General features: G+C 40.9%; 1 protein-coding gene across 5 annotated transcripts in view; it reads right to left on the bottom strand.

Annotated features, from left to right (window-relative positions):
• The window catches only part of SGCZ (sarcoglycan zeta), a 2,017,576-nt gene that overhangs the window by 375,613 nt on the left and 1,614,237 nt on the right, over positions 1–27,726 (bottom strand). For all 5 annotated transcript variants that reach the window (XM_073608275.1, XM_073608266.1, XM_073608288.1 and 2 more), the window contains one exon: positions 3,273–3,374. In XM_073608275.1, coding sequence (XP_073464376.1) covers positions 3,273–3,374 — 102 coding nt within the window. The remainder of the gene's footprint in view (positions 1–3,272; positions 3,375–27,726) is intronic.

Here is a 27,726-nt window from a genome sequence, read left to right as displayed (position 1 = left end):
TGGCCCCCTATTTAGCTAAGAAGTATAATTCTGTTAAAAATGGTAGTACTTTTACGTCCAATCTCCTGACGGCCAATATTGTCATGATACCAAAACCCGACAAGAATCATTCATCCTGGGCTAATTTCCGCCCAATATCCCTAATTAATATCGACATGAAAATTTTAACAAAGATTCTAGTCACCCGCCTCAATTCCTTCCTCCCACGTTTAATAAAAAAAGATCAGGTAGGCTTTGTTCCAAGGAGACAGGCAGGTGATGCTATTAGGCGTCTCTTGCAAATACAACATATTGCTCATAACAGGTCCCTAGAAACAATGTTTTTGTCACTAGATATTAACAAAGCTTTTGACACACTGTCATGGCCCTACCTAACACAAACACTTAAACATTTTGGATTTGGCACTTCTTTTATGAGTTGGGTCTCGGCTATTTATAATTCCCCCCAAGCCAAAGTGAAGTACTACGGGTTTGAATCAAATACCTTCCCCATCAGAAGGGGCACACATCAGGGATGCCCGTTGTCCCCATTATTATTCATTTTAGCGCTCGAACCCCTGGCGGAAGCCATTAGATCCCATCCGGATATTGCAGGCGTGGAGATAGCGGGAACCTCACACAAACTGTCAATGTTTGCGGATGACATTCTACTCACCATAACTAAGCCGAGACTCACTCTGCCTAATTTATTAGCACTTCTGGACACCTTTGCTACCTTGTCGGGCCTATCTGTCAACCCCGCTAAATCTAAGGCTGTCGATAAATCTCCCACCCACTGAAGTAGCGTCCCTTAAGTCACACTTCTCTTTCCATTGGTTGACCTCGTTACCCTATTTAGGTATTCGACTTACCCCAAATTATTCGGGCCTATATCAAGCTAACTTCCCCTTATTGTTTAATAAACTTGCAGGTATGCTCTCCTCATGGTCTAATCTTCCGTTATCCTGGTTTGGTAGGATTGCTACCATCCGTATGTCTTATCTCCCAAAATTGCTTTATTATTTTAGGGTTTTACTGGTTCAGGTCCCCTCTCATATACTCCGTATCCATCAGCGCAAAATCATGCAGTTTATATGGGGCTCCAAGAAACCTAGAATTAAGAAGCAGGTGCTTTTTGCTCGTAAGATTAATGGCGATTAATTTGGTGGAGTTGTCCCAGGGTATGCAGATTGTGGATTAGGGTTTATGCTCTCCTTCGAAGTCTTTTCAACACTAATATAAAAAGGGACCCATTTGAGGCCATCCTGGGGAAACCAATCACTGAACTGTTGAGACCAGAACGCCAACTGGCATTACATATATTTACTGCAACTAAATTAACTATCGCAAAAGCCTGGAAAACCCCAATTCTCAGTTTTGAAGCGGTAAAAAAACGTGTTAATGACATCATGGTCAATGAAAAATTAACTGCAATATTATCAGATAAGCACGATAAATTTCTTCGGACATGGCAGCCATGGGTGAATTATGCCCATCCCTCCAGATTTGATTCAATGCTACTTTCACTGTAATGGGTTTCCACCCCTTCACCCCGCGGACCCCCCTCCCCTCTACTACTTTCCCTCTTCCCTCATACTCTCTCCTTTGTTTTCCCCCTATCTTTTCTACTCTATAAACCTACTATAGCTCCTTTCTGCTCTTTTCTGCTCTAACATTCTCTGGCTCCCTTTTCTTTTTTTTTTTTTTCAGTCTCTGACCCATGGGCTTACTCCTGTCTGGGACAGAGTACAAGATGACATTATAATATGAGCACATATTACCACCTTAGAGTATTGTTCATCACTTTATGGTCAGATAATACGTTTATTTGTGTATCCTACAATACACCACTATACATATCGCTATTGTTATGTAATTTGAGCCTATTCATTAAGCTTATGTAAGCAAGCAATGCATTATGTTCACTTATGTGTTCTCTTTGTTACTGTATAATTGATGGTCTTTCTATTCAATAAACCTTTTGTACAAGAAACACTCCATAGTGTAGTATGTCCAATATAAAGTTTAATAAAATCAAGAAAACACACTCAACTTGTGTAGGAAGGGCCCCTGATGATGTCTCTATGATGAAACACGTTGGGTGGAGCTGGATCATGTAACATCGCCACACACAAAGGTCGGCCATCTTGATGGTTGGGAACATTCTTATTTTTACCATTGATGTAAATGCAAGCTTTTATCCTATACATGGTGAGTGTGTTTGCTGGATTTGTATTAAACTATGAAGTGTTTCTTTGCTTTGTTTGAACTTCACATCCATTGAGGTCCTTATGAAGTGGAGTCTTTCTAAGGGTGGAAGAGTTCTGATGTTTGGCATTTAGCTGATTGGGTTCTGTAACAAGCGAAATAGAACGCCTTATCTAGTGGTCCACTTTGGACGGTAAGAGTCAGTGTGTGTGCACCTGTCGGTGGAGGATCTCTCACAAGATTTTTCATTACCATTTGGATTTCATACTAATTAAACTCTTTTGGTTGAACTTCCCTTTTAAAACTAGTTTGACATCTCTTAGCACTGTACCTTCCAAGTTGTGGACATGTTCTGTAAATGAAACGATGCAAATCCTCAAACAATCCATGTAATTCCAGGTTGTGGGGCAACAGAACACGAAAAATGCCAAGGGGGTGAATATTTTTGCAAGGCACTTTATATGACTTTTAGTATCAGAGCCTCTTACTGAGAATCACTACTTCAGTAAAGCAGTTCAGAAAACTAACAGTTAATTTTGCTTATCCTCATAAACAGAATCTCTCATGGTGAACTCAAGAGTAGCTCTTGTAACAGAGACAAACAGCAGGAGGTTTCCTAGTCCAAATAACATGGAGGGGGACCCAATTGGAAATTCGGTACTCTGGTAGCATTTAAGCAGGTTCTCCCCAGAGTAGCTGAGTGTTCCAGAGATTCTGCATGTTATTAGGCTCTTACCTGGCTGCCCACATGCCAATTCTGACAGTGCAGGGCCTCATGTCTGCATTCAGATTACTTGCCCAGCTACTGCTGCCTCATCAGGTTTGCCCTCTTTGAGTTACTGAAGAAGGGAATCAGAGAAGCTTATCTTCCCTGGACATGTCTAGGGACTCAGGCAGTTGTGGAAAAGTAAAAATTGGCCACTTTGTAACACCTAATAGAGAACCAGTGCATTAGAGGCAGAGACTGAGGCATACCAGGGTGATTATTATGAGTTTGTGATGTACCAGTCTAATTGTGATGTGTGTCATTAATATTGCCACTATTTTAAACACTATAGAAATAATATATAATATTTGAAACCTACCTTTCTGGACTGTATTTCTTTCACATATAATGGAAGAAGAAATTCAGAAACACCTTCAAGTCGAATTCCTTTTTTGGTAACTCTTAAATTGCCCATGCCATCCTGTAGAGAAAATAATATTATCAATTTTAAGCTTATAAATATAGTTGTCCACCTTTAAACAGACAAAAGGTTATTTAAGAAAAATGTCTATGCCATATCATAAAAAGTTATTATATGAAGTATCTGGTTCCAGAACACTCCCAGTAACACAATCTGACACACAACTGATACTTCACAACAGAGAGAAAAAAGCCAGACGTGTCAATATACCACAAAATCAACGTCTGAATGTGATGAAATATTTTATTTTGTTTCCATATTGACACCGCTAAGATATATAACTGAGGCTTAAGTTTGAAAAAAACTAAAAAATCCTCATCTAAGCATTGCTATCACCTAGATGTCCTTGATCTGTTTAAACTTCTGTAAAATACATATGCTATTTACAAGCCACCATTCATGATTTATTTCACAGAAACTGTTCCCATCATTGCTATGTAATGAAACATTTAAAAAAAACTGTATTCTTTACTGCATCCTAAAAATTCTTGTGGGTGAGGAGGACCCTGTGTTTTTGCCCAACTAACTTTATGGAGGGGAGATGCAAGGCACCAGCTTGTTGCCTACATGGGATGTGTCCCCACATCAACAGTGTTCCTGGAACTTGCTATGGGGCACATTAAATGTTTCCTATAGCAGAGCCTACAACATTGGGCTATGTAGGTGCCAAAATCTCCAAGAGTGCACCTTTAGTTATTCTACAGAGAGGTGTCACTATAATAAAGTTGTTAGCACAATGTGAGCTGGAAACATCTGTGGGTGACAATTTTATGGATGACAATTTTATGGAAGCTTATGCTCTATTTGAACATGAAACTCTAATAACCAAAGGAAACAGAGATAGCAACCCAATCATGGAAATGAGAGAACGGTGTAAATGGTGTTCAAACCACACATGTGAGGCACACATTCAGAAGATAGAGCTGGCAACTCCAATAGTCCTTATTTCATTTTATTTGACACATGAAAAAAATTTAAAAGATACAAAAGGCTCATGCCTATCACCTGATAAGCCTTGTTCACAGCACCACATGTGAGGTATCGCCGTGATTGTTAGAGTGAGAGCAATAATTCTTGCACAAGGCCTCCTCTGTAGCTCTAAACAAGCAACCTGTAAAAATGTTTAAAGCATCACCTATGGAGCTTTTTAGACTCCATTCCACAAGCGTATGCAATTGATATGTTAGGTGTCTATTTACTCGGCATAACATCATCTTTCACACTATAGAAAACAATTGGGCTAACTTTACTGTTTAGTTTTTTTTTAATTCATTAAAATGTATTTATTTAAAATGTGTTTGAAAGACCGCTGCGCAAATACAGTGTGACATAAAATAGCAAGCCTGCCATTTTTTCTCTAGGATCTCTGCTAAAAAAATATATATAATGTTTGGGGGTTCTAAGTAATTTTCTAGCAAAAATACAGATTTTTATTTGTAAACAACAAATGTCAGAAAAAGGCCTGGTCTTTAAGTGGATAAAGTAGTTGTAAACTCTTAAATTGGACTCAACGTTGTAGATGTATTTTTGGTGAGACTTGTCAGTTCAAAAGTCAGTTTAAGGGCATGGCAGTCCACTTCTATTGAAAATTAAATTACATTTCCATACAAAAGAATTTCCCTCACAGGGGTTTCAACTTCACAAAGCAAACAGCTGAAAAATGGTGTGCCCTGGTCAGCAGCACAGTTGCTCTCTTTTGTCTCCTTTTGCTTTCCAGCAAACACAGAATTCCAACTTGGCTGTATAGGTGTCTCCCTTGAGACACCACATCTCACAGAACCCAGGCTCTGCAGCTCCATGCTGCACAGGTCCACATTTTTATTTCTTGATAGGAGCCCACCTTATTCTTGTGCTGGGGCACACCTGGCCCCTTGCTGAGACCTCCTGTCTCCTGGCTGAACACACCTGACCCCTAGTTGGAGCCCTGTCTCCAAAATGGGAGCCCTGAGCTATCCTCATGTTTGGCTTATGATGACCCTGCACAACTGTGTAAGCACACAGGCTGCAGGTATGCAGCAAAACCTGGACACAGGACTGCAGGTTGTGTCCCACCCAAGATACTTTGGATCCTTTAAGCGCCAGGCCCAGAACCATATGAAACATATAGTTTTATCACACTATCTGAGATATATATTGCTGTATTGTATATTGCAAGCTGAAAAGCAGTCAAGAGAAAATGCTGACATAATTGTCTATGGCTTTGCACTGCCACTCGTCCTAATATTAAAAAAATATTACTAAAATAAAGCTTAGCTATTTCATCCTAAAATAAAATTACAGTATCTCAAAATAGGCAGCTGGGCATTGCCTGAGGTAGTCTATAGTGTGTGCAAGGTTGAATCTCCTACAAATTAATCCAAAGCATTTACAGCTGTATTGAATCTCTGAGCTTTCAGTGTGTGAGGTGGACTTAGGTGAATATTTTGTACTCCAGTCTGTACTTCACAAAGTTATTAAAACATTGGCTGATAATTAAAATACAGATGGAAGGTGTGTTGCTGTATTCTTTGGCCTGATTCTGTCACAGAGCAATTGCTTATATTAGACTGTACAAGTAACCAGTCCCAATGGATATCTGATTCAGGAGCCATGCAAACATGTCATTGTGAAAAGAAAGCCAATAGCCTTGAATATCTTCGGCAAGGGACACTGGAAGGGAACTTTTCAGAATAGGACAGTTGGTTACAATGTCACTTTAATATTCGTGACTGTTCTAGAAAACAATTGCCAAAGTTTCTAACTTTATTACACAGGTTGTATAGTTAATTAAAATCAGCTAAGAGAACACAATTAATCACTAAAACTAAAAGCTATCTACTGACATATTTTTAGTTGATCTTATGGATCCAAAATGTGCCTGATGGAGGGGGCGTGTCCTGGCAATGGAGGAGTGAGGACGTGCATCGCTGCAGCTCCGTCCCGCCGCCGCACCTGATCACAGCCATTCCAGGAAATATCACAGCCAGCCGACTCCTGACATGTCCCAGAGGCACCGGACATCCTCATACCCACAGCGGAGTGACCGATCCAGGCAGGGTCAACTGGATTCGTTCCTGTCCGGGACCCGGGTACAGAGCCGCGAGGCTGCAAAGATGGCGCCGACCGGGAAGGCCCTGAAATCGAGCAAGGCGCAGACTGCTGCTGCTCAGCCACCGCAGACCATACCCTCTCCGGGATCGGTGAGTGATTCACTCCCCCCTCATTCCCCAAGCTCTGCCGCGTCCATGGACAGAGGCCCTGAAGCCCCAGACCCCCTGGAAGACATGGATATCAGACGCCATATTTGGTCTCTCCCCACTAAGGATGACCTAGAAAGGTTTGCTGACAGGGTAGAGAAGGCCCTCAAGGAGGACATAGCACAACTGAAGGCAGACACCTCTCACCTGGGGGGCAGACTAGAAACTTTGGAACAAAGATTTGATGACACTCTCCCTGTTATTACCATGCTGCAAGACAAGTGCACCACACAAGATCATCAGATTGAGGCCTTGCTCTGCCAATTAGATGATATGGAAAATCGCAGCTGCAGGGCTAACATCAGGATCAGAGGCCTGCCTGAGGCGACCGGAGCCAAAGATATTATACCAACCCTGGAGGGTATCTTCAGAGAAATACTGGGGCTCCCAAACACAGTTGCTATCGAGATAGACCGGGCGCATAGGGCCCTTAGGCCCCCTTCCCAAGACATGAATAATCCCAGAGATGTCATATGTAAGCTACACAAATACACATTAAAAGATCGCATAATGCAGAAAATGCGAGGCAAGCCCTATTTCGACTTTGATGGTGCCCAGCTTGCATCCTATCAGGACATTTCCAGACGTACTCTAATGCAACGAAGGGCACTTCGTCCACTGCTAGAAGCCATACAAGACGCAGGCCTGTCATACCGTTGGGGCTTCCCGTTCTTCCTTCAGGTGACCAAGGAAGGCAAAACTGTTACCTTACGCAACAAAGACGACTTGCCGTTCTTTCTATCCTCACTGGGATTGGATCCTGTGGACTTTCCAGATTGGCGCGGCGCCTCGGACTTTCCGGCACTCAAGCTTCCACTTTCCCAACCATGGATTCCGGCCCCTCGCATGAACCGCAGAAGAGACCGGCGACGTCAAACGCCTGACTCCTCACCAGGCCCAGCAACTCTGAGAGACTGATGGCCTGCCTTGGCCTGTCCCACCATGTTGGCCCTGTTTTTCCACTCTCCCCTGAAATACCTTCTGGCCTCCCAAACTCGATACTACTTGAGTACCTGAGAAGCTTTTGACCCAGTCCCGCCCTATCACTTTTAAGCCTCTAACTCCGGTTAGATACAACTACCTAGCTAGATATAACAGATACATGCTAGGAACACGTTCATTATTTGCCCTGGACATTGCTTAAGCTCACTTAACTGGAGACATTACCCAATTTAATTCATCTGAATTTCCTCCCCATACTGCACACCATTAGGTGCGGTATACGGACGTGGTGGTGCCCTCTCGCCTTCCCCCTTGTTGGCTCACGTTCCCCCACATAGGCCAACCTTCGTGGTTTCTCCTTTTTTTTTCCCTAGGTTTTATTCCCCTTTTGGGACCCAGGGTTCGTGGTCTGATCCCCCCTCCCTATAGGGGACGGGATTAAGAGCATGACCCTCAGATGTTATACAAGTCTGAGTGGCTTTGGATATGTTGTTCGTTATGTGATTATCTCTGGTTTCTCATATCTTTGTCTTTCTTCTCTACCTCTCCCCGCCTTTCCTCCCTCTCTCCCCTCTCTCCCCTTCCCAGGAGTGATCTGTCGCATCGACTTTCGCACCAAGCACACCGCCTACCAGACTGGTACGTCCATTCTCAGACCTACATATGGCTACTCTACAGGTAAGCTCATATAATGTCCGGGGTCTTTGCTCCCCGTTCAAACGCAACAAACTATGGGGGGAGTTAAAACGATTGAAGACTCAGGTGGTCTTTCTACAAGAGACCCACTTCACACCCCAGTCGCTCCCCAAATTACCTACTCACCTATTCAATCAGTGGTTCCTGAGCAACTCCCCAGTGTCCAAGTCTAGAGGTACAGCCATTGCCATACACAAATCATGCCCCTTTCAGCCCACTGACTATAAAACCGACCCTTTGGGTAGATACGTATTTTTGAAAGGCAAAATTGCAGATCTCACCTACACGTTTGCAACGATCTACGCCCCCAACGCCAACCAGCTCACTTTTATTGACATGACTCTGGATCAATTGGCAGAATTTAAAGATGGCCTCTTGATTGTAGGGGGAGACTTTAACATCAGTCCAGACCCCTTGATAGATACATCCCACGCGAGACCCCCACACTCATATACTTTTCTCAAGCACTTCCGTAAGACACTCCAATCTCACCGACTGACGGATAGCTGGAGAACGTTGCACCCAACAGATAGAGACTTTAGCTACTACTCCAAGGTACACGATGTGTACACACGAATAGATCATATTTACGTAGACCCAAACGCCCTAGAACTTTTGCAAACGGCGTCCATCGGCAATATCACCATCTCTGACCACGCACCAATCACAATTGGCATTACACTACCCTTTGGTTCTCAAAGGGCCTGGACATGGAGACTAAACGAAAATTTACTGGACGATGAGGTAGTAGTAGAAGAGATTTCTAGCACATTAACCCACTATTTTAAAGAAAATCTCGCAGACGACACTGGAGAGGGAGTGGTTTGGGAAGCCCATAAGGCAGTGGTCAGAGGGGAACTGATTTCTAAAGGGGCTAAACTTAAGAAAATGCTTCGAGCAGACTTCCAGAGAGTACATTCAGCTCTCCAAAAGGCTGAACTCCAGCATAAAGCTTCAGGGGGTGCTGAGGCATTGAGGAAACTTACTGAGCTGAGGGAGTTGTTCCTGCGTCTCTTAGATCGCCAATCCCGTAAACAATTTAGATACATGTCCCACAAATTTTATGAACAAGGGAACAAGTGTGGTCGCATGCTCGCTAGAGCACTCAGAAAAAAACAAGCGCAGACATACATACCGAAGTTACATTCACCCACAGGGAACTTGCTAATGCAGTCTTCTAAGATTGCTGCAGGCTTCAGAGATTACTACACTAATTTGTATAATATAAACCCCGAGCTTCCAATTGACTCCCGTGACACTAAAAGGAAAGCAATACAGGAATATCTAGCATCGGCAGGCGTTCCGTCCCTTACGGAGGAACAATGCTCCGATTTAGAATCGCCGATCACTCCGATCGAACTGGGAGCAACAGTGGAGTCCTTGCCCAATGGGAAAAGCCCGGGCCCAGATGGTTTTACTAAGGCTTATTACAAAACCTTCTTCCCACAGCTAGTAGCTCCCATGTGCAAGTACTTCAACTCCATAGCAGGAGGCAGGGCCATCCCATCAGAAGCCCTGTTGGCTCACATTACTGTGATCCCGAAAGAGGGCAAGGACCCCACTGTCCCCCAAAGTTACCGCCCCATTTCCCTTCTCAATTTGGACATTAAAATTCTGGCAAAGATCTTAGCCAATAGACTTAAACACCTCCTGCCTGGAATTATCCACCCCGACCAAACAGGTTTCATCGTAGGTAGGGAGGCACGGGACAACTCCCTCAGGGCAATTCAACTAATACACTGGGTCCGTACCCGCTCTGACCCCCAACCCTATATCATACTTTCGACAGACGCAGAAAAGGCGTTTGACCGTGTCGACTGGTCATACCTAGAGGCGGTAATCAGGTCCCTAGGGCTTGGGCCGAGGATGATATCCTCGATCATGGCTTTATATTCTACACCTTGTGCACAGGTGAAGGTAAACGGAACGCTCTCACCCAGCTTCCCAATCGGGAATGGCACGAGACAGGGGTGCCCCCTCTCGCCCCTGCTGTTCGCCCTGGTGCTGGAGCCGTTGCTTCGCACTGTGCGAAACAGTAGAGACATTAAAGGCTTGCAAGTAGGTAACACTGAACATAAGCTCTCGGCTTATGCCGATGATATTTTATTCCATCTCTCGGACCCCCTGATTTCACTACCTAACCTGATGAAGGAACTTAAGCATTTCGGATCTCTTTCCAACTTTAAGATAAACTACTCAAAATCAGAAATCCTGCCCATTTATTTGCCTTCTCACCTATCCACATCCCTGCGAGCTGCATTCCCCTTTACCTGGACAGACTCATCCCTGCGTTACTTAGGAATACAACTAACAAATAGATTCGATACCCTGTATGCGACTAACTTCCCCCCGCTGATCATGGCGATTAAGAAAGACCTATCAAACTGGACACGAACTGCCTTTACATGGTTGGGACGGGTAAATATAATAAAAATGAACGTACTACCCCGTATACTCTTTTTTCTGCAGATGCTACCGATACCCCTACCTAGACTTTTTTTCGACAAGATGACCAGCATGCTATCTGAGTTCATATGGCATGCACGGAAACCTAGATTGGCCCTAAAGATACTTAGACGCCCAAAATCTGAAGGCGGTTTAGGGCTTCCCGACATAAGACAGTACTACAGAGCAATTGTCCTCCAGAGGATACTCAACTGGCGTTTCCACACCCACTCAAAACTATGGGTTTCCCTTGAAAAATGCCTGGCAGGCAGGAATTTATCCTTTGCCCCATGGCTGCCGAAGGAGCACAGAGGGCTGTCTGAAACAACTTCCCCGCTGACGGCACAGGTGCTCTCAGTCTGGGATCGGATGAATCCACTCTTTAAAATTGCACCCCCTGTGTCCCCACTTGCTCCTTTAGGTGGATTCCTATGGTTCCCCCCAGGTGAACAAATGGCCTTCTTTGAACCCTTGGTGGCGGATGGAGACGCCAGTTGTGGCAAATTTATGAAAGAGGGTAAACTCTTGAGCTTCGAAGCCTTACAGGCTAAAAATCAAGGCTCACCAATGAATTTTTGGAGGTACAGACAATTACATCATTTTTTCGAGAGACACGGTCACACAATTAGAGATCCTCTATCCCTGACCCCGTTTGAGCAACTTTTTGTGCAGGAAGAACCCGTTACCCATATGGTGTCAGAACTATACAAGCTACTAGGTTCGGCCGCCCAGCTACACAAACCTACTTACATTAGAAAATGGGAACGAGACTTGGGGACCGAATTCACTGACGTACAACTGTCTCATTTATACTACCTTACACATTCGTCCTCCATAGACTCCAAAGTACAAGAAACAAACTTTAAGATAATGTCCCGCTGGTACCGGGTACCAGAAGACCTAGCCCGCATTTATCCAACCAGGTCGGATCTCTGCTGGCGGGGCTGAGGACATAAAGGAACGCTCACCCACATATGGTGGAACTGTCCTAAAATAGTACCCTTCTGGACTGATATAAAAGACCAGATAAAAGTAATAACAGGTATAGAGGTTCCTCTCTCTCCGATGCACTTCCTCTTACATGTTCCCCCGATCTCACTCAAACAATATAAAAAAAAAATACTGCCTCACCTTTTGAATGTGGCAAGACGGCTGCTCCCAATCTACTGGAAGCAATCCAAAGTCCCCACAAGAGAAGACTGGATCAAAGGGGTGAGTGCAGTCCGAGAGGCTGAGGAATGGCTAGCGACATGTAGAGGGTCCCGAGCATGGTTTCTTGGCATTTGGGCACCCTGGTCTGAATACACCACAGACTCTAGAGACATACCCTCCAGACTAGATATTGCTCTATTAGAATTGGCAGACCCAACCCTACGCGCTCGAAGGCAGTCTAGACCCTAGACGAAAGGGGTTCACCCTTCTAAACATATAGCTTCCCTTCTCTTGCCAGAGGCGGTGTGCTTGGAGGCGAATGGGCTGCATCCACTTTCTGGAAAACAGGTGCGTCTGGATTACTCCCCTCCCCTGTTCCCCCCCCTACCTTCCCTCCTCTCTTTTCTCTCTTCACTATCCCCCATTGTTTCAACGTCTATTGTAAGGCAAATGTAAGCAACTTATATGCTATACCTCAATGATTTATAGTTTAAGTGGTAAGCTGGTGTGAGATTGATGGTTGTAAACACTTAATGATACAGCAACCATGGGATAAGCCTCCTATTTTCAAGAAGCTACTTATAGGTTCGCTTGGATGGGTGGGGTGGCTCCAGGGTACCCCAGAATGTGTGGGGGGAGGAGTGAGGTTAGTAGGAGGCTCTATCTCTCCGACCCGGCCGCAGGAAGGGGACCTAACCTTTAATGTTTCACTATAGGTGATCCTCCCTGGGTCATCCCTGATAAGGGAGCTGCTCCCCGGGGGGATTAAACGTGCCGTATCCCCCACCCATCCAATAAATACACCCATACATTTGCTACCTGATTGCTGTTGGCAATCAACTAGCTGAAGGGAATTTGTCTCAGTCAATCCCACCTAACGATCGCTAGACGTGTTCTATTTTCCATGGTGTCTCTTCCTGCTTTTGTTTTTTTCTTATTATTTTTGCTTTCTTATTATCTTTGTTCAATGATCAAACTGAACATGCCAGACCTTTGTGGGTCATTGACTTTATCCTGTTGGACATGTCTTGTTCTCTGTTTTTTTTTTTTTGTCCTTTGATAACTAAAATAAAGATTATAAAAAAAAAAAAAAATGTGCCTGATGCTGTTATGAGGGAGCTGCAATCAATGGTCCTCTCCCTGTTTACCCTGGAGCTCTCATGATGTTAAAATTGTGCTGCTCTTAGAGCATGCATACCCACCCAACCGTTAATGTTAAGGACAGTCCTAGATATATGTAATTTATTAATTTGTTGGGATTCTTGATTATGATTTCTACTTCATGTTTCTATAAATAAATGTGAATACCCAATTTTATTGTCAACTGCCCCTATTACATTTCATTACTTGAATGAGCATAGTGGAATCCTACTCCTTTAAAATTAGAATTGAAGAACAGTGTTACTCAGAATGTACATGTATGTGTGCTCTGACACAATACAGTCATGCAACATCATTTCATGCGTAATGTGTGCCAATCAGATTCATTTTTAAAGAACTACTTTAAATATTTATATATTACAAGATAGAAACAGGAAAAACCAACATATAAGACACCACATCCCGTATTTATAGATAAATAATAGAGAAGGGGCTGTTAGGCATAAAGCCTAGGGACTTTTGAGGTGTCGATATTTTACAATAGGTATTTAGACCAAGTTGAAGTAAAAAAGGAATTTTTATTACAAATAGATTAAAAAGAGCCTAATCGAGGCCACATATAATACAATGTTTTCAACGATATGATAAAAATTGTAACAACAATTTTTCATTCCAGATACCACTATTTTTCTCTACATGTTTCGCTCTGTGGAGCTTCCTTTTGTTTTTGTGTGTATATAACATATAGATGTTTGTATTGCAGTATCTGCACTGTATCAATGCAGATCTATAACATGTGTTTGCAATATCGTGTAGACTTTAAACTAGATTTTCAATTTGATCTCTTAATCTCTTTCACTATTAACAACTCTTGAAATTTATGATCTTGTATTGTAATGATTTACTGATACATTCTTCTTTATATAAATTACAGTTCTAACGGTACCACATGATCTCCTGAGGAAGCTCCACAGAGCGAAACATGTAGAGAAAAATAGTGGTATCTGGAATGAAAAATTGTTGTTACAATTTTTATCATATCGTTGAAAACATTGTATTATATGTGGCCTCGATTAGGCTCTTTTTAATCTATTTGTAATAAAAATTCCTTTTTTACTTCAACTTGGTCTAAATACCTATTGTAAAATATCGACACCTCAAAAGTCCCTAGGCTTTATGCCTAACAGCCCCTTCTCTATTATTTATCTAAATATTTATATAATTTCATCTGCCAATTCCCTTTCTAAACATAGTATCACACACATCACCTCACACTCATATGAAGAATTGTTGGAATTGTGGCATGGGGCACTCTTATTACCGTGACATGGGCTAGTGCCCACATCTTGCATCAGGGCCTATGGCCTTTAGCTAAACCTTTGGTTGTCATGATAATGTTCCTAATCACGTCAATATATCTATAAACTGTTTGTTTTATGACTGATTTTTCTCACATTTATAAAAGAAAATGGAAAGCAGGCCGGGCTTAGTTTTCACAGGGGATTAGATAAACACTAATAAAAATAAATACACAAGTAATAAAGATAAATCTTGAGGCTGGGTTCACACTGCCATGTGGAGTGGCTCACAGCAGGGATCTGATGCTTCACTGTTCACTTTTTCGGGTCCGATTTTGATCAGAATTTTTGCCTGAAATTGGACCTGAAACAGACCAGAAGATGCACAGGACGACTGTGCAATTCTCTCTGCAGCTGTCCCAGATCTGTGTGAACTGGCTTCATTGGGAACCGGTCACAGTCTCCTGAGATGCGAATTGGATGCGGAAAAACCAATTTGCAATAGTGTGAACCCAGGCTGAATGTTAGTGCCCTGTACACTAGAAGGGATTGTACAATGTCATCTGTTGATGATGAATTTAGCACTGTTCTTGGATTCCCATTCTTTAAAATATCAACAAATCTTTAACCACTTCCTGACTGCAAACCATGAATACACTTTCCTGCTTCCCCTTTTAACAGCTATCAGACCATGCTTCCACTGATCAGGCTTCAGAGTACATATTTGGGAACCAATCTGAGTGGTTCCTCATATTGTGATCACTATGTCAGCTAAGCCATATGACATAATAATTACATGCAGACTTTATTCACAAAAAACAGGCCTTCAGATGCTACTATAGTACAGTGATGGCATACTGTAATTTTCAAATTAGATATTTTTTTATAAATAAGTTTTTTTTTTATATTTTGCTTCCATTTGTTAGTCTATATACAAAACAAAGCTTTATATGATTTAGGAAAGTTAGAGTTACTGTGAATTTATATGATGCATACTAACAATGCTAAGTTTATTTTCAATATTTAGGCTTTAATGACCTCTGACCAAGAGGGTTATAGAAAACTGCAGTTACAAACATAAGTTCATATCCTAACATCCTAACCCACTTTCAGGCTCCATGCACACTAGTGTTTTTTTAAGCTACTAAAAGCTGCTATTAACATTTTTTCTGCTCCTAGAAGCTAAATAGTGTTATCCTATGTGTTAATGCACACTACTTTAGATTATTAGCATTTTTTGAGCTTCAGCATCTAGAAACAGAAAAAAAGTTTTTGTAGATTTCTTTGGAGCGTTTTTCGAGTAGAAAAAAATGCTGAATGCTCCGAAATACTTCTAACTGCTTCTAAATGATCCTAAAATGCTCCTAACAGCTTTTTTTTAGCTTTTTTTTTTCGTAATATACACAAGCATGCAACAATCAACAAAAACTCATCACAAAATATATGTGAAACTGCACATCAAATACACATACTGTAATGTATATATAAGTACAAAGGTGTGAATAGGCCTTATTAGCCATCTTAGTTGCATACATTTAATGTATATATATATTAATGTATGCAACAAGGACTAGAATATAGCCTCTATAACGGAGCACTGTGAAAAAGTGATGAGAAGACACTTTTCTCTGTACCTAAAGCCATGTAATTTAGATGTTAAATCAGGAGGCTGTGAAGGTTTATGGTTTAACTGTAATTACTCTTTAATAATGTTCAAACCCTGACAGATACATATCATACATAAATCTAAATTCATTTTAGAGCAATTTTTTATTATATTTAAAGCATTTTATTATATATACCTTACATTTCAGAAAACATTATTAGTATATACAAAAATAATCAAAGCAAAGAAAATCTGTACCCTGTGTTGAAATCCTTGTTGACAATGTTTTATATTTCAATTTTTTTTAAATTTCGTTTTATAAAACAGGTAACAGAGATACACTTTGTGATTACAATATTAGGATACATGCCAAAAGAAAAAGTTACAAACGAAGTAGATAAAAAAAAAATACATGAACTTCTAATTTTAATACTAATTATAAATTGGGGGAAAGATCTCAATCTCAATATCCTTTTAAAATAATGAAATGATGACATTGAGTCCAAATGTAGAAATGAAATATAGACAGGAATAAAGAATGAGAGTCTTTCCAAGTAGGTATTGTGTGAACTAAAAAACAGGAAGCGTAGTATATGACTTCATGGTGGTAAATTTGATCAATATAAAACATATAACACAGATTGAAATATAAGAATAGGCCAATATCATAAAGGTAGGTGGGGAGGGTGTAAGTTAACTGAAAAAAAGATATAACCGTGACAGTGATGAAGTCTCTGAAAGAGAGAAAAACATAGGATATAAACAATGGAGCGCTACACAAATATAGTAGTATATGCATGTGTACTAGTCAGAGCAAAAAAAAAATGTGAAAGGTGCATCAGAAATTGTACACAGTCAAATTTCACTGTGAAACCGATTCAGACAAAATCTTTTCCGTGTTCATAATTCAGAACTCTTCACTAAAAGGATAGCACTGCTGTGCCAACCTCCTGAGGAATGTCTTCTTACTTGATTTGATGGAGCCCACTATAATAATGGAGGTCAAAACATGCTTGTGTCACATATTGATACCAGCCAGCACACATGTCCTTTATCTCAATCTCTGGGCAGGGCTAGGTGTCATCTTATCAAGATTTCAATCTACATTGCCACTGTGTTCACTGCATGAGCTTCTCTTTTACTTTTTTGTGAGTTAAATTTTTTTATTTTAATAAATTTGTGTTTTCAGTCTATATTATTAGTTCATTTTTATGCTTTTCATTATTTACATTTACTGGAGGCTGGAGATCAAGGTAAAGCCCCTGTGTGCTGGTTGTCTGATATTAATATATGACACAAACATGTTTTATTATTGTAGTGGGTTCCATTGTATCAGGTGAGAAGACACCCATAGGGGTATGGTGGTGGGCACATTGGTGCTATCTTTTTGAAGAGTCTTGAATTGTGATCATGGAAAAGAGTTTATTCTGAATCAGTTTCACAGCAAAATTGGACTGTTTTTTGGACTGTATTACAAGATTGGACACTTATACAATTTCTGATGCACTTTTCACATTTTGTCATTTATTTTTTATGCTCTGATTAGTACATGTGAATATACTACTATATTTGTGGAGCGCTTTATTGTTATTGACTTTGTATCTATTTCACAAGTGTGGTGGTTGCACTGTTTAGTAGTAGCAGCTCTAGATTTCTGTATTCATTTGTAATTTTTACACTCATTGTACTGGGGAGCAGTTTGTTTGATTTGTGTATATTGTTTTATTTTTTAAACATAGAATGTTAATACAATATGGTAAAGATATCACCCTAAAAAATGGAGGGGGGGTGACATGAGAAAGAAGAGCAAAGACCTTTTATCATTGTAGAAAAGAGGGAAAACATGCACACTAAAAAAAAGGATGGGAGGGGTAAAACCAGAGAGAAAAGAGGAGAGGGTGAAAGGAAGAAAAAGAAAGATAATGGGTCAGAATGTAGCTGGGGCTGAACCCCACTTAGGCAGGCAAGCTCATTATGGTAAAACTTGTCAAGTTATCAAGACCATGTTGAGTTGTTAGGTTTCCCCCATAAGTACGTGGTAAGCCAGGGGTCCAATATTTTTCAAAATGTTTTGGTTTGGCCAAGTAAGGTGGCAACTAGTTTCCCATTAGTGAAGTACCATGACGTTTTATTCCTGTCTTGAGCTATCATCAAAATCTCTGAATTCCAAGCCCTTAGCCACAAAAAATGAAGAAAATCAAATTAAAATTGATTAGAGGTGCAAGGAGGGGGGCTTAAATTAAGCAGGGCCTTATTTTTGAGGATATTTGTACCTAAACCTGTGTTTAGCAACTGATAAACCCCTGTCCAGAAATGTTTCTGCTTCTGACATTCCCATCATATGTGTACTAATGTGTCAGCTATGCCACAGCCCTGAAAGTAACTATCTGATGTGCCCTGCCCAAATTTTGCAATCTGAGAGGGTATCATGTACCAACAAGGTAAAAAATTTTAGTTGGCTTCCAAGATTTATGAGTTTATGGACCCATGAGCAATATCTTTCCAAATGTATTTATTGAATCTATTTTACAGATTTGTTTACACTCTGCTACTTTTTTATGATATTAGTAACTACTGTAACTAATGTGAAATAAAAAAAATAAAATTTAAAGCAAGAAAAAAAAGTATGAATAATGAGTCAAAATGGCTATTCTTAGCTGCATCAGTACTATTCTGTAATAAAAAAAGATTCCTGTTAGTTAAATTATACACATTTCTGCTATAATACATATTGAAGCACCATTTACTTTGAAGGTGAAAATGAAAGTTCATGTTCTCCAAAGTCTGAGATTACTAACATTATGCAAATGTTTAAGTATTATCATTTATCATGTTTAAGACAAACAAATGCATTTTACTTTTAACATATGTGTTTGCTCAATGTCTCGTTTTCTTCTGCTTTAACCTCAAAAGTGTACAAAAAAAACAAAACAATGCAAGAATCTTCCAAGGGTTATTTTCTACTAAAGATGTCCTTTAAACATATACCTTTATAGTTATAACTTTGAGTTAAATATTATAAAGCATGTTAATATTTGTTTGAAAGATTTATAACCTGCATTTACCTTACAATTTTAAGCAAATAACTGTTCATGACTAATTTTAAAACACTAAAAGCTTTCTCTTTGGTGTCAGATAAAGTAAGTAAGGGTTTTACATCCCTCTGGGTCTTTACAGGGAGCCCCCCTTCTCCCATTCTGACAGCTGAACTTTCTAAACATATATATATATATATATATATATATATATATATATATATATATAGGGTTAACAATGATCAGATAATTTAGTAATCCTGGGAATTAAGCTGTCTTTAATGATACTAAACAAGGATTTTTTTTTGTCTTCTTCTGACTTGACAGTATCAGAACTGGAAAGGGTCACGTTTTACTGACTGTATCTTTTTTCATCTTTACTATAGTATGTAGTATGTTATATACATACAGTAGGCGCAGCATGTTAACATATAATTTAATAAACACTCTCTGATTCTTATTTTTTAAATACTTTTTTTTAAGATACTTCATTAACCCACAGGTTATGCATCCTTTTTTCATAATATACCACTGTGGTTCAGAACCAAATTAGTCAAGCTGAAATTTACACAAAAGCAAATTAGTCAGTGCAATAATCCATCACACTTACTCCTTGCCAAATGTCTCAGTCTGAGGTTTCAGACAAACTGAACCATAAAGCAGCCACCATTAAATATGTTTTCTCCATAGCTAATCCATAGTGCTCTGGAAATCCCTTTTCATGCATTACATTCTCAACAAATGTAAAACGAAGTTGCATATACATAGTAAAAAAACAGCTATAAAACAAAATGTTAAATATTTCTAAACCTAGAAACAATACAACTAATGTAATATTGTAGTTTCCCTTTAAAATCAATGTGTTTGTTTGCCCCTATTTTGCCAGTGACATTTTAAGTCTTTTTGTCCCTTTGGAACTCCTAATTAGCTTTGATTGTAGTGATTTTTTAAATTCACTTTAGCACTTAACTCCAGGCAAACAGCTAAATACACAGTTGGAGTATTTGTAAGGTAGATGTTTTACCTGTCAGTACAGTGTTCGTATTTCTGCCTATCCAGCCTTAGATTTACACAGCACGATCACATGACACGGCTAGTTGTATAAACCATTTTCTTTGTTTATTACAGTTATGTACTATAGAAATGATACAGTGGTGCCCTCTCTCCAGCCCCAGCCTGTTCATTAGACATTGATGGAACATAATGAGACTAATGAGTTCATCCTTCTGTTCACTCTGCTCTCTTCATAAAAAATCATGTTTGTTAACAGCACATTTTCCTGCAACACACCTGATTAGTTCTTAGCCCTGCATCCCTGTTTCAGTCTGAGTGCTGCTGTTAGCTGTATATTAGAATAATAGCGGGCAGATATTAGGATAAATTCGGGTACTTATACTGGTTGAATTAAAAACAAAATATTTAATCATGTATTAGTTAATGCAGAGCTGTGTTATTTGTATCTTTATATCTGCCTGCTATTAACTTAAGCTGAAGAACCAGCACTTCCTGTTCTGGATGTAAGCACAAATACAGCATTTTCTATGTAGATCTCAACTCATTCCCGAATGGACACGTCAACACACACACCATTTGAATCGATTTACATAAAATCAGAGCCTCAAAGGCACTTAATCTCTGACATTTATTCCTTACTGTTCCCTGACCAAGACCCAAAATCCATGGGTATTAGCCACAAATGGGAACAAGAGTTGGCGTTAGACCTTTCAAACCATGGCTGGGAGAAAATCTTTATCTATATTCATAAGGGGTCAATTAATGTCTCAAAACAAGAAAATGGTTACAAAATTGTGTCCAGATGGTACAGGACCTCACTCAGAATACACAAATTTGCCCCATCTTTCTCCCCCAAGTGCTGGTGATGTAACAGAGACTTAGCCTCGCTTCTTCATATATGATGAGCATGTCCTTTAATCCAACCGTTTGGGGAGGAAGTCCACAGACTCGCCTGCAAAATCTCCACCCTGCCATTGGACTACTCCCCACCACAACTACTACTACATCACTCTTCTATCCCAAAATCTGATTACTTTCACTCACTGGCCATGCATATGATAAATGCAGCCAAACTATGCATACCATCCCATTGGCGCTCTAAAAACCTACCAAGCATTACGGAATGGTTCAAACGAATACAAAAAATTGCTGACATGGAGGAACTTTTACATCAAGCAAACATTTGGTCATGCTGGCAACACTATAAAATGACAGAAGACTATGCCAAATACCAAAATTGATCTATCAGGCATATGTCCCTGGCCGGAGGGCAAGCAAATGGGCAGGTACCCCTGGCCCCCACACATCCTCAACCCCCCTATCACACAGAGGAACTCCTGAACCCTACTTTCTCCCCTAGCCCCCCTCCCCCCTCCTCCAGTCAAATCCCACTCTCCCCCCTCTCTCTACCCCATGCTTTCCCCCTCCCAATCACTAAGCACCCCCTCTTAGTCCTTAGACCTCCACAGTTACATCATCCCAACATACTCCTCTTGCGTAATCAAATGCAAACACGCTATTATTCTTCTCACACTCTCTCACTAAAGCCACGCTCACAAATAAATATCTCTAACCTATAACCCCTTAAAGAAATTTTTTGACATTTAGAAATCCAACGCTAAACATTCCGAGTCCGGATGAATACCAGATGATTTCCCCACCTACCTCTGAGTGGTATCCTGTTTTATTTTGCTAACACAATCACATGGTAAACCTGGAATGTTTATTGGGACAAAGTCCCACCTATCACAATTAGCATCACCACATTTTCTTTAGTAACGTGCTCTTTGTTTGATTTCATATAACTTTGTTAATTTTGGATCCATTAAGGAAACTTTGGACTGTGCAACACTGTAATAAAGCTTTTTGAAAAAAAAAAAAAAAACTTAAGCTGTAGATCTAATTATTGTAGCAGAGACTGAGCTATAGCCAGAAGATCTTATCACCAATGGTAACTTGCAGAAAAGGGGAGCTGGAGCAGGTTATTGAAAAAAAATACTTAAATAAATAATAAACCTATTTGACAGGAATTACCTTTTAAATAGCACAGGATCTGTTTGTGCTAAAGATCTCTACCATTTTTAAGGTCATACCTGATATTTAAATACAGCAGGTGGCAATGAGGAAATATAAAAAAAAATAAGTAAAAAAAATAATTATGTTACAGCTGTTGCACATACTAGCTTATTTTTAGCATTAAGAACAGGCATATATGTAAGGAGCGCATAAAATCCTAAAGAAAGTTAATGAATGTCCATTTAAAATAGATCCAATTCGAGTCCAGCAATTGCTTCAGTGATATTCGTGACATGCAACAGTTGATTATGTGACTGTGGTGACATGGACCTCCACCATCGGTAGTACAAGCCGCTCACCTCTACAGATGGACCCCTGAGTTAATCAGTCAGGTCAAATCAGCAATTCCCTCATAGGGATACAAGCAGGGGGCAGTATAAGCAGATCCTGGTCAAACCTCAGCCATAAGACAATCTTGCAGTCATGACATGTAAAATATATATAAAAAAGAAATCTAGTGCTCTCTGTTGATAATTAAACGTGGTTTATTTAATAGGCAGATAAAACACTCACAAGCATCGCACTGTACCCCAGTGCAAAGGAAAGCAGCGTATGTAAAAGGATGATCCACATCGGATGGACGAGCGGAGCGCGGGTGACGTCACGATCCAGACAACGTGGGCGGTGCCGTATGCGTTACGTGCCTAAAGGGGGGCGGGACTTCATCAGCGGCGGCAGCTGGCCGTGACTGTCTTATGGCTGAGGTTTGACCAGGATCTGCTTATACTGCCCTCTGCTTGTATCCCTATGAGGGAATTGCTGATTTGACCTGACTGATTAACTCAGGGGTCCATCTGTAGAGGTGAGGGGCTTGTACTACCGATGGTGGAGGTCCATGTCACCACAGTCACATAATCAACTGTTGCATGTCACGAATATCACTGAAGCAATTGCTGGACTCGAATTGGATCTATTTTAAATGGACATTCATTAACTTTCTTTAGGATTTTATGCGCTGTACTGCTTTTTCATTTATGTTTTTTGGGATTTTATATATTTTTCTCCCTCAGTACATTATCTGCTTTTAGTTAGGTTATAGGTTTGCGCTGGTCGATTTTGTTTTGTATTTGCTAGTGTTTAAAATTATCACGATTACAGCTGCAACCATGGATGTTTTTTCCTACTTGGAGAAACGGGAAGTTAAATTGGATGAGGTTTTCTCCCACGCTCCTGCGTCTGCACCCAGCAGTGATTTAACCTCTTCCTTTAAGAGATTGAATGATATCTTTGAAAAGAAGGTGAAAACTTGGTGGGATATTGCCTCATTCAAACAATATCTTTCCTCCAATTTAATCCCTAGGAGGTTGAGATGGGATATCCCGCCCAATGATGGTCTTTATGATGAAGCCTCCATGACTGAATGGAGAGATTTCTTTATTAAGAAAGGTTCTGAATTACTACAACTGTTACTTGCACGTAAAGAGAGGAAAATGGAGTCCCTGGAGTCACAAATACGTGATATTAGGAACACCATTGAACCTTTCAAAAATAGTGAAGAGTTCCTGAAATTATCAACTGATCTTGGAAATAGGCTCACCAAATGGGATTCTGAAGTCCAAAACAAGAAAAAGAAAAAATATATTAGAGATTCGGATGACTTTAGGAGTGGGAACATATTCAAATGGCAGGTAATCCCCCCTCCTGATCCATCTGGGATGGACTCATGCCCCTCCCAAAATGACCCTTTGAATATGCCAGCCCCACCTCCTAATGGTTATAATCATCCCCACCCTGCCCCAATCCCCCCAAGAGGAGGTCAGGGTATTAGAGGTAATTTCAAGAGAGGTAGAGGTAGAGGAAGGGGTCCTCCTAAAACCCCTATCAGAGAAAATTATTATCAGCAAGATTTTAGATCACCCCGAGGGTGGGATAACCAGAGGCATGACTCTTATTCTTATCCCTACCCTCCTAATGAGAGGAGAAGGGATACTTCCCAATACACACAAATGGGTGAAGTACCTCTATATAATAGGTTTACCCCATTACAATCACGTGACACCAATGAAGGAGGGGATTTTTTAGGGGCCCAGAGTGGACCAGGGAGGGGAATGCCGAACTATCAACCGAATCCAGGAGAATGGTGGAAACAACCACCACAGTCGTCTCCACAAATGAGAGGCCCCCCTTTAAAAAGAAAAGACAGAGAGGAAACAGAGGGGGCAGGAGAGTACAAAAAAAAAAAAAAAAACCCACTAGGAGCAGGGATTTACAATTTGAGTAGTGTCACTTTGAGTGAGAGCGAGGTCAGGGTCCTTGACAGAGGGCTGAAATTTGCTCCAGTTCAAAATATGAACAAATTTGACACCTATGTAAACATCCATAAATTCGTTAGGAATTTAAATATGAAAAAGTATTTTTTATCCAATCCCAGTAGACCAATTACTACAGTAAGGGGATCTCATTCGAATTTACGTAACAAATCCACTTTTAATCCTTTCAATGCTGACAATAAATTTTTGGAAGTGTTTAAAAATATGCTATTTAATGACCTGGATAAAATGAAGGTTAGAAAAGCAACAGACCCACTACCCATCCGGCAAGGTATGAAATCATTAGAAAAAAGAAATGACATCGTCATTCGCCCCACGGATAAAGGGGGAGGTCTGGTGGTTCTGGACAAATCCAAGTACCTAGGTGAACTGAATAGATTGCTGGAAGATCGAGATACCTATCAAATTTTGAACAAAGACCCTATGTTAATCTATAAAGATGAGCTTCATTGGCTTATAGAGGAAGGGAAAAGGGAGAATATTCTCACGAAGAAAGAGGCTTCCTATCTGGATCCCTTTTTCTGTAGAACCCCTATCATTTACTGCCTCCCAAAAATCCATAAGGATATAACCAACCCTCCAGGGAGGCCTATAGTAAATGGTATCGATTCCATCTCCTCTAGGTTAGGCCAATATATAGATTACTTTCTTCAGCCCCTGGTAAGCAAAACAGATGCCTTTCTTAAGGACACCAAGCACATCATTCAAATTATCGAATCTACCAGATGCTCTCCCTCCAGTATCATGGTAACGGCCGATGTAGGGTCCTTACATACCATTATTGGTCATGAGGACGCCCTGTCCTCAGTCCAATGGGCCCTATCTTTACATTCGGATCTTCCTGAGGCACATAAACAGTTTCTTTTGAAATGTTTAAAGTTTTGTTTGGCCAAGAATTATTTTTGGTTTAATCGGCAATTTTTTCTCCAAAAGAGGGGTGTTGCGATGGGCGCCCGGTTTGCTCCCAGTGTGGCCAATCTTTTTATGGCCCACTGGGAGGAAGACGTGGTGTTCAAGCACCGTCCCCCCGAACTCGTCTGTTATAAAAGGTATATAGACAACCTCGTTATGATCTGGGAGGGAGATCAACTTGGTCTGGATACCTTTATACAGAAATTAGATAGTAATACCAAAAACATCCAGCTATCTTGGGTTTATAGCAAAGAAAAGATTGTTTTCCTTGATCTTGAAATTTTGAAGGAGAGCGAAGGATTCAGACTGTGTAATTACCTGAAACCTACGGATCGGAATTCTTACATCCCCTGGGAAGTTGCCATCATAAATCTTGGCTTTGTAATATTCCCAGGGGGCAATTTGTTATGCCGCGTACACACGGTCGGACTTTTCGTCTACAAAAGTCCGACAGCCTGTCCGACAGACTTCCGGCGGACTTCCGGCGGACTTTCGGCGGACTTGCAGCAGACTTTCTAACGAACGGACTTGCCTACACACGACCACACAAAAGTCCGACGGATTCGTACGTGATGACGTACACCGGACTAAAATAAGGAAGTTCATAGCCAGTAGCCAATAGCTGCCCTAGCATGGGTTTTTGTCCGTCGGACTAGCACACAGACGAGCGGACTTCGGGGTCCGTCGTACTTACGATGTAAAGATTTGAAGCATGCTTCAAATCTAAAGTCCGTCGGATTTGAGGCTAAAAAAGTCCGTTGAAAGTCCGGAGAAGCCCACACACGATCGGATTACCAGCCAGCTTTAGTCCGTCAGCGTCCGTTGGACTTTTGTAGACGAAAAGTCCGACCGTGTGTACGCGGCATTAGACTTAGACGTAATTGCACGCATGTTGATGACTTTGTTGATCAGTCTGCATTGCTTACGTCTAGATTCGTAGAAAAAGGTTACAATATACACAGTCTGAATAATGAGGTTGAGAAGGCTCTGGCCATGGATAGGACATCACTGATTGCGGATAAAGCTAAAGAAATCAGTCCAGATGTCTCCAACTTCAAAATGGTGCTCAATTATAATGTTCAATATAAACAGTTCGAAAGACTAGTCTCAAAAAATTGGCCTATTTTGAAACAGGATCGTGTGCTGGGTCCCCTGCTGCCACCACGTCCGATGTTTATTTACAAAAAAGCTCCATCTTTGCGTGATAAACTTGCTCCAGGAGTGGTTGATCCCCCCGTACAATCTGAAAACCGTTTGTTTTCTTTCCACTCAGGTTTTTATGCCTGTGGGCGATGTACAGCCTGCAGGCACTCTAAATGCAATAACAAAAAACGCAAGAACTTTAGGGCCACGTCAACTGGTAAAGAATACAAAATTGACCAACTGATCACTTGCACCACTGTAGGGGTCGTTTATATGCTCCAATGTGAGTGTGGTCTTCAATACATAGGAAGGACATCACGCCCCCTACATGTGTGTTTAGGAGAACATGTCAACAACATCAAGAAGGGATTAAAGACACACAATGTCTCCAAACATTTTAAAAACAGTGCATGGTCAAAACCCCAAAGGATTAAGTTTTTGGGGCATTGAGAGAGTTAAAAAACATTGGAGAGGGGGCAATTTTTTACGTCAATTAAGTCGCAGGGAATCGCACTGGATACATGAGACTAAGGTTCTCATCCCTGGGGGCTTGAACGTTGAATTTGACGTTAATTGCTTCATCTCAGATCGTTAGCAGCCATGAGCTCCCCTTCCCCTTGTCTTTGGAGGTGTTAATTTATTAAAATTTTTTTAGGATAGATATATTTTTTATGATCGATGTTAGTCATTTATTTTATTCATGATGTAATAGGGATGATTCCGAGGATGACCGTCCAGAGCGCGGGATGACAATTAGTTAATTCATTTATGAATGTTAGTTCGTTTGTCATGCTTATTTTTTATCTTTTAATCACTTGACGACCGCCTCACGCCGATTTACGTCGGCAAGGTGGCACGGACAGGCAAAATCACGTACAGAGGTGAGGGGGAGGCCATCCGTTCGTGGCCCCCCCCTCGCGATCGCCGCCGGCCAATCACATCATTCCTTTGCTGCTGTATGCTAAACAGCAGCAAAGGAAATGATGTCATCTCTCCTCGGCTCGGTAATTTCCGTTCCGGCCCGAGGAGAGAAGACAGGTATGTGAGTGCACAACACACACACAGTAGAACATGCCAGGCACACTAAACACCCCGACCCCCCCCCCAATCGCCCCCCGATCCCCCCCCAATCACCCCCCCCCCGTCACAAACTGACACCAGCAGTTTTTTTTTTTCTGATTACTGCATTGGTGTCAGTTTGTGACAGTTACAGTGTTAGGACAGTTAGTATTACCCCCCTGTAGGTCTAGGATACCCCCCTAACCCCCCTAATAAAGTTTTAACCCCTTGATCACCCCCTGTCACCAGTGTCGCTAAGCGATCATTTTTCTGATCGCTGTATTAGTGTCGCTGGTGATGCTAGTTAGGGACCTAAATATTTAGGTTCACCGTCAGCGTTTTATAGCGACAGGGACCCCCATATACT

Source organism: Aquarana catesbeiana, linkage group LG01, assembly GCF_042186555.1.
Source record: "Aquarana catesbeiana isolate 2022-GZ linkage group LG01, ASM4218655v1, whole genome shotgun sequence".
Classification (NCBI taxonomy): domain Eukaryota; kingdom Metazoa; phylum Chordata; class Amphibia; order Anura; family Ranidae; genus Aquarana; species Aquarana catesbeiana.
Note: the sequence above shows the minus strand (reverse complement) of the source record. Positions and strands in the feature narration are given on the sequence as shown.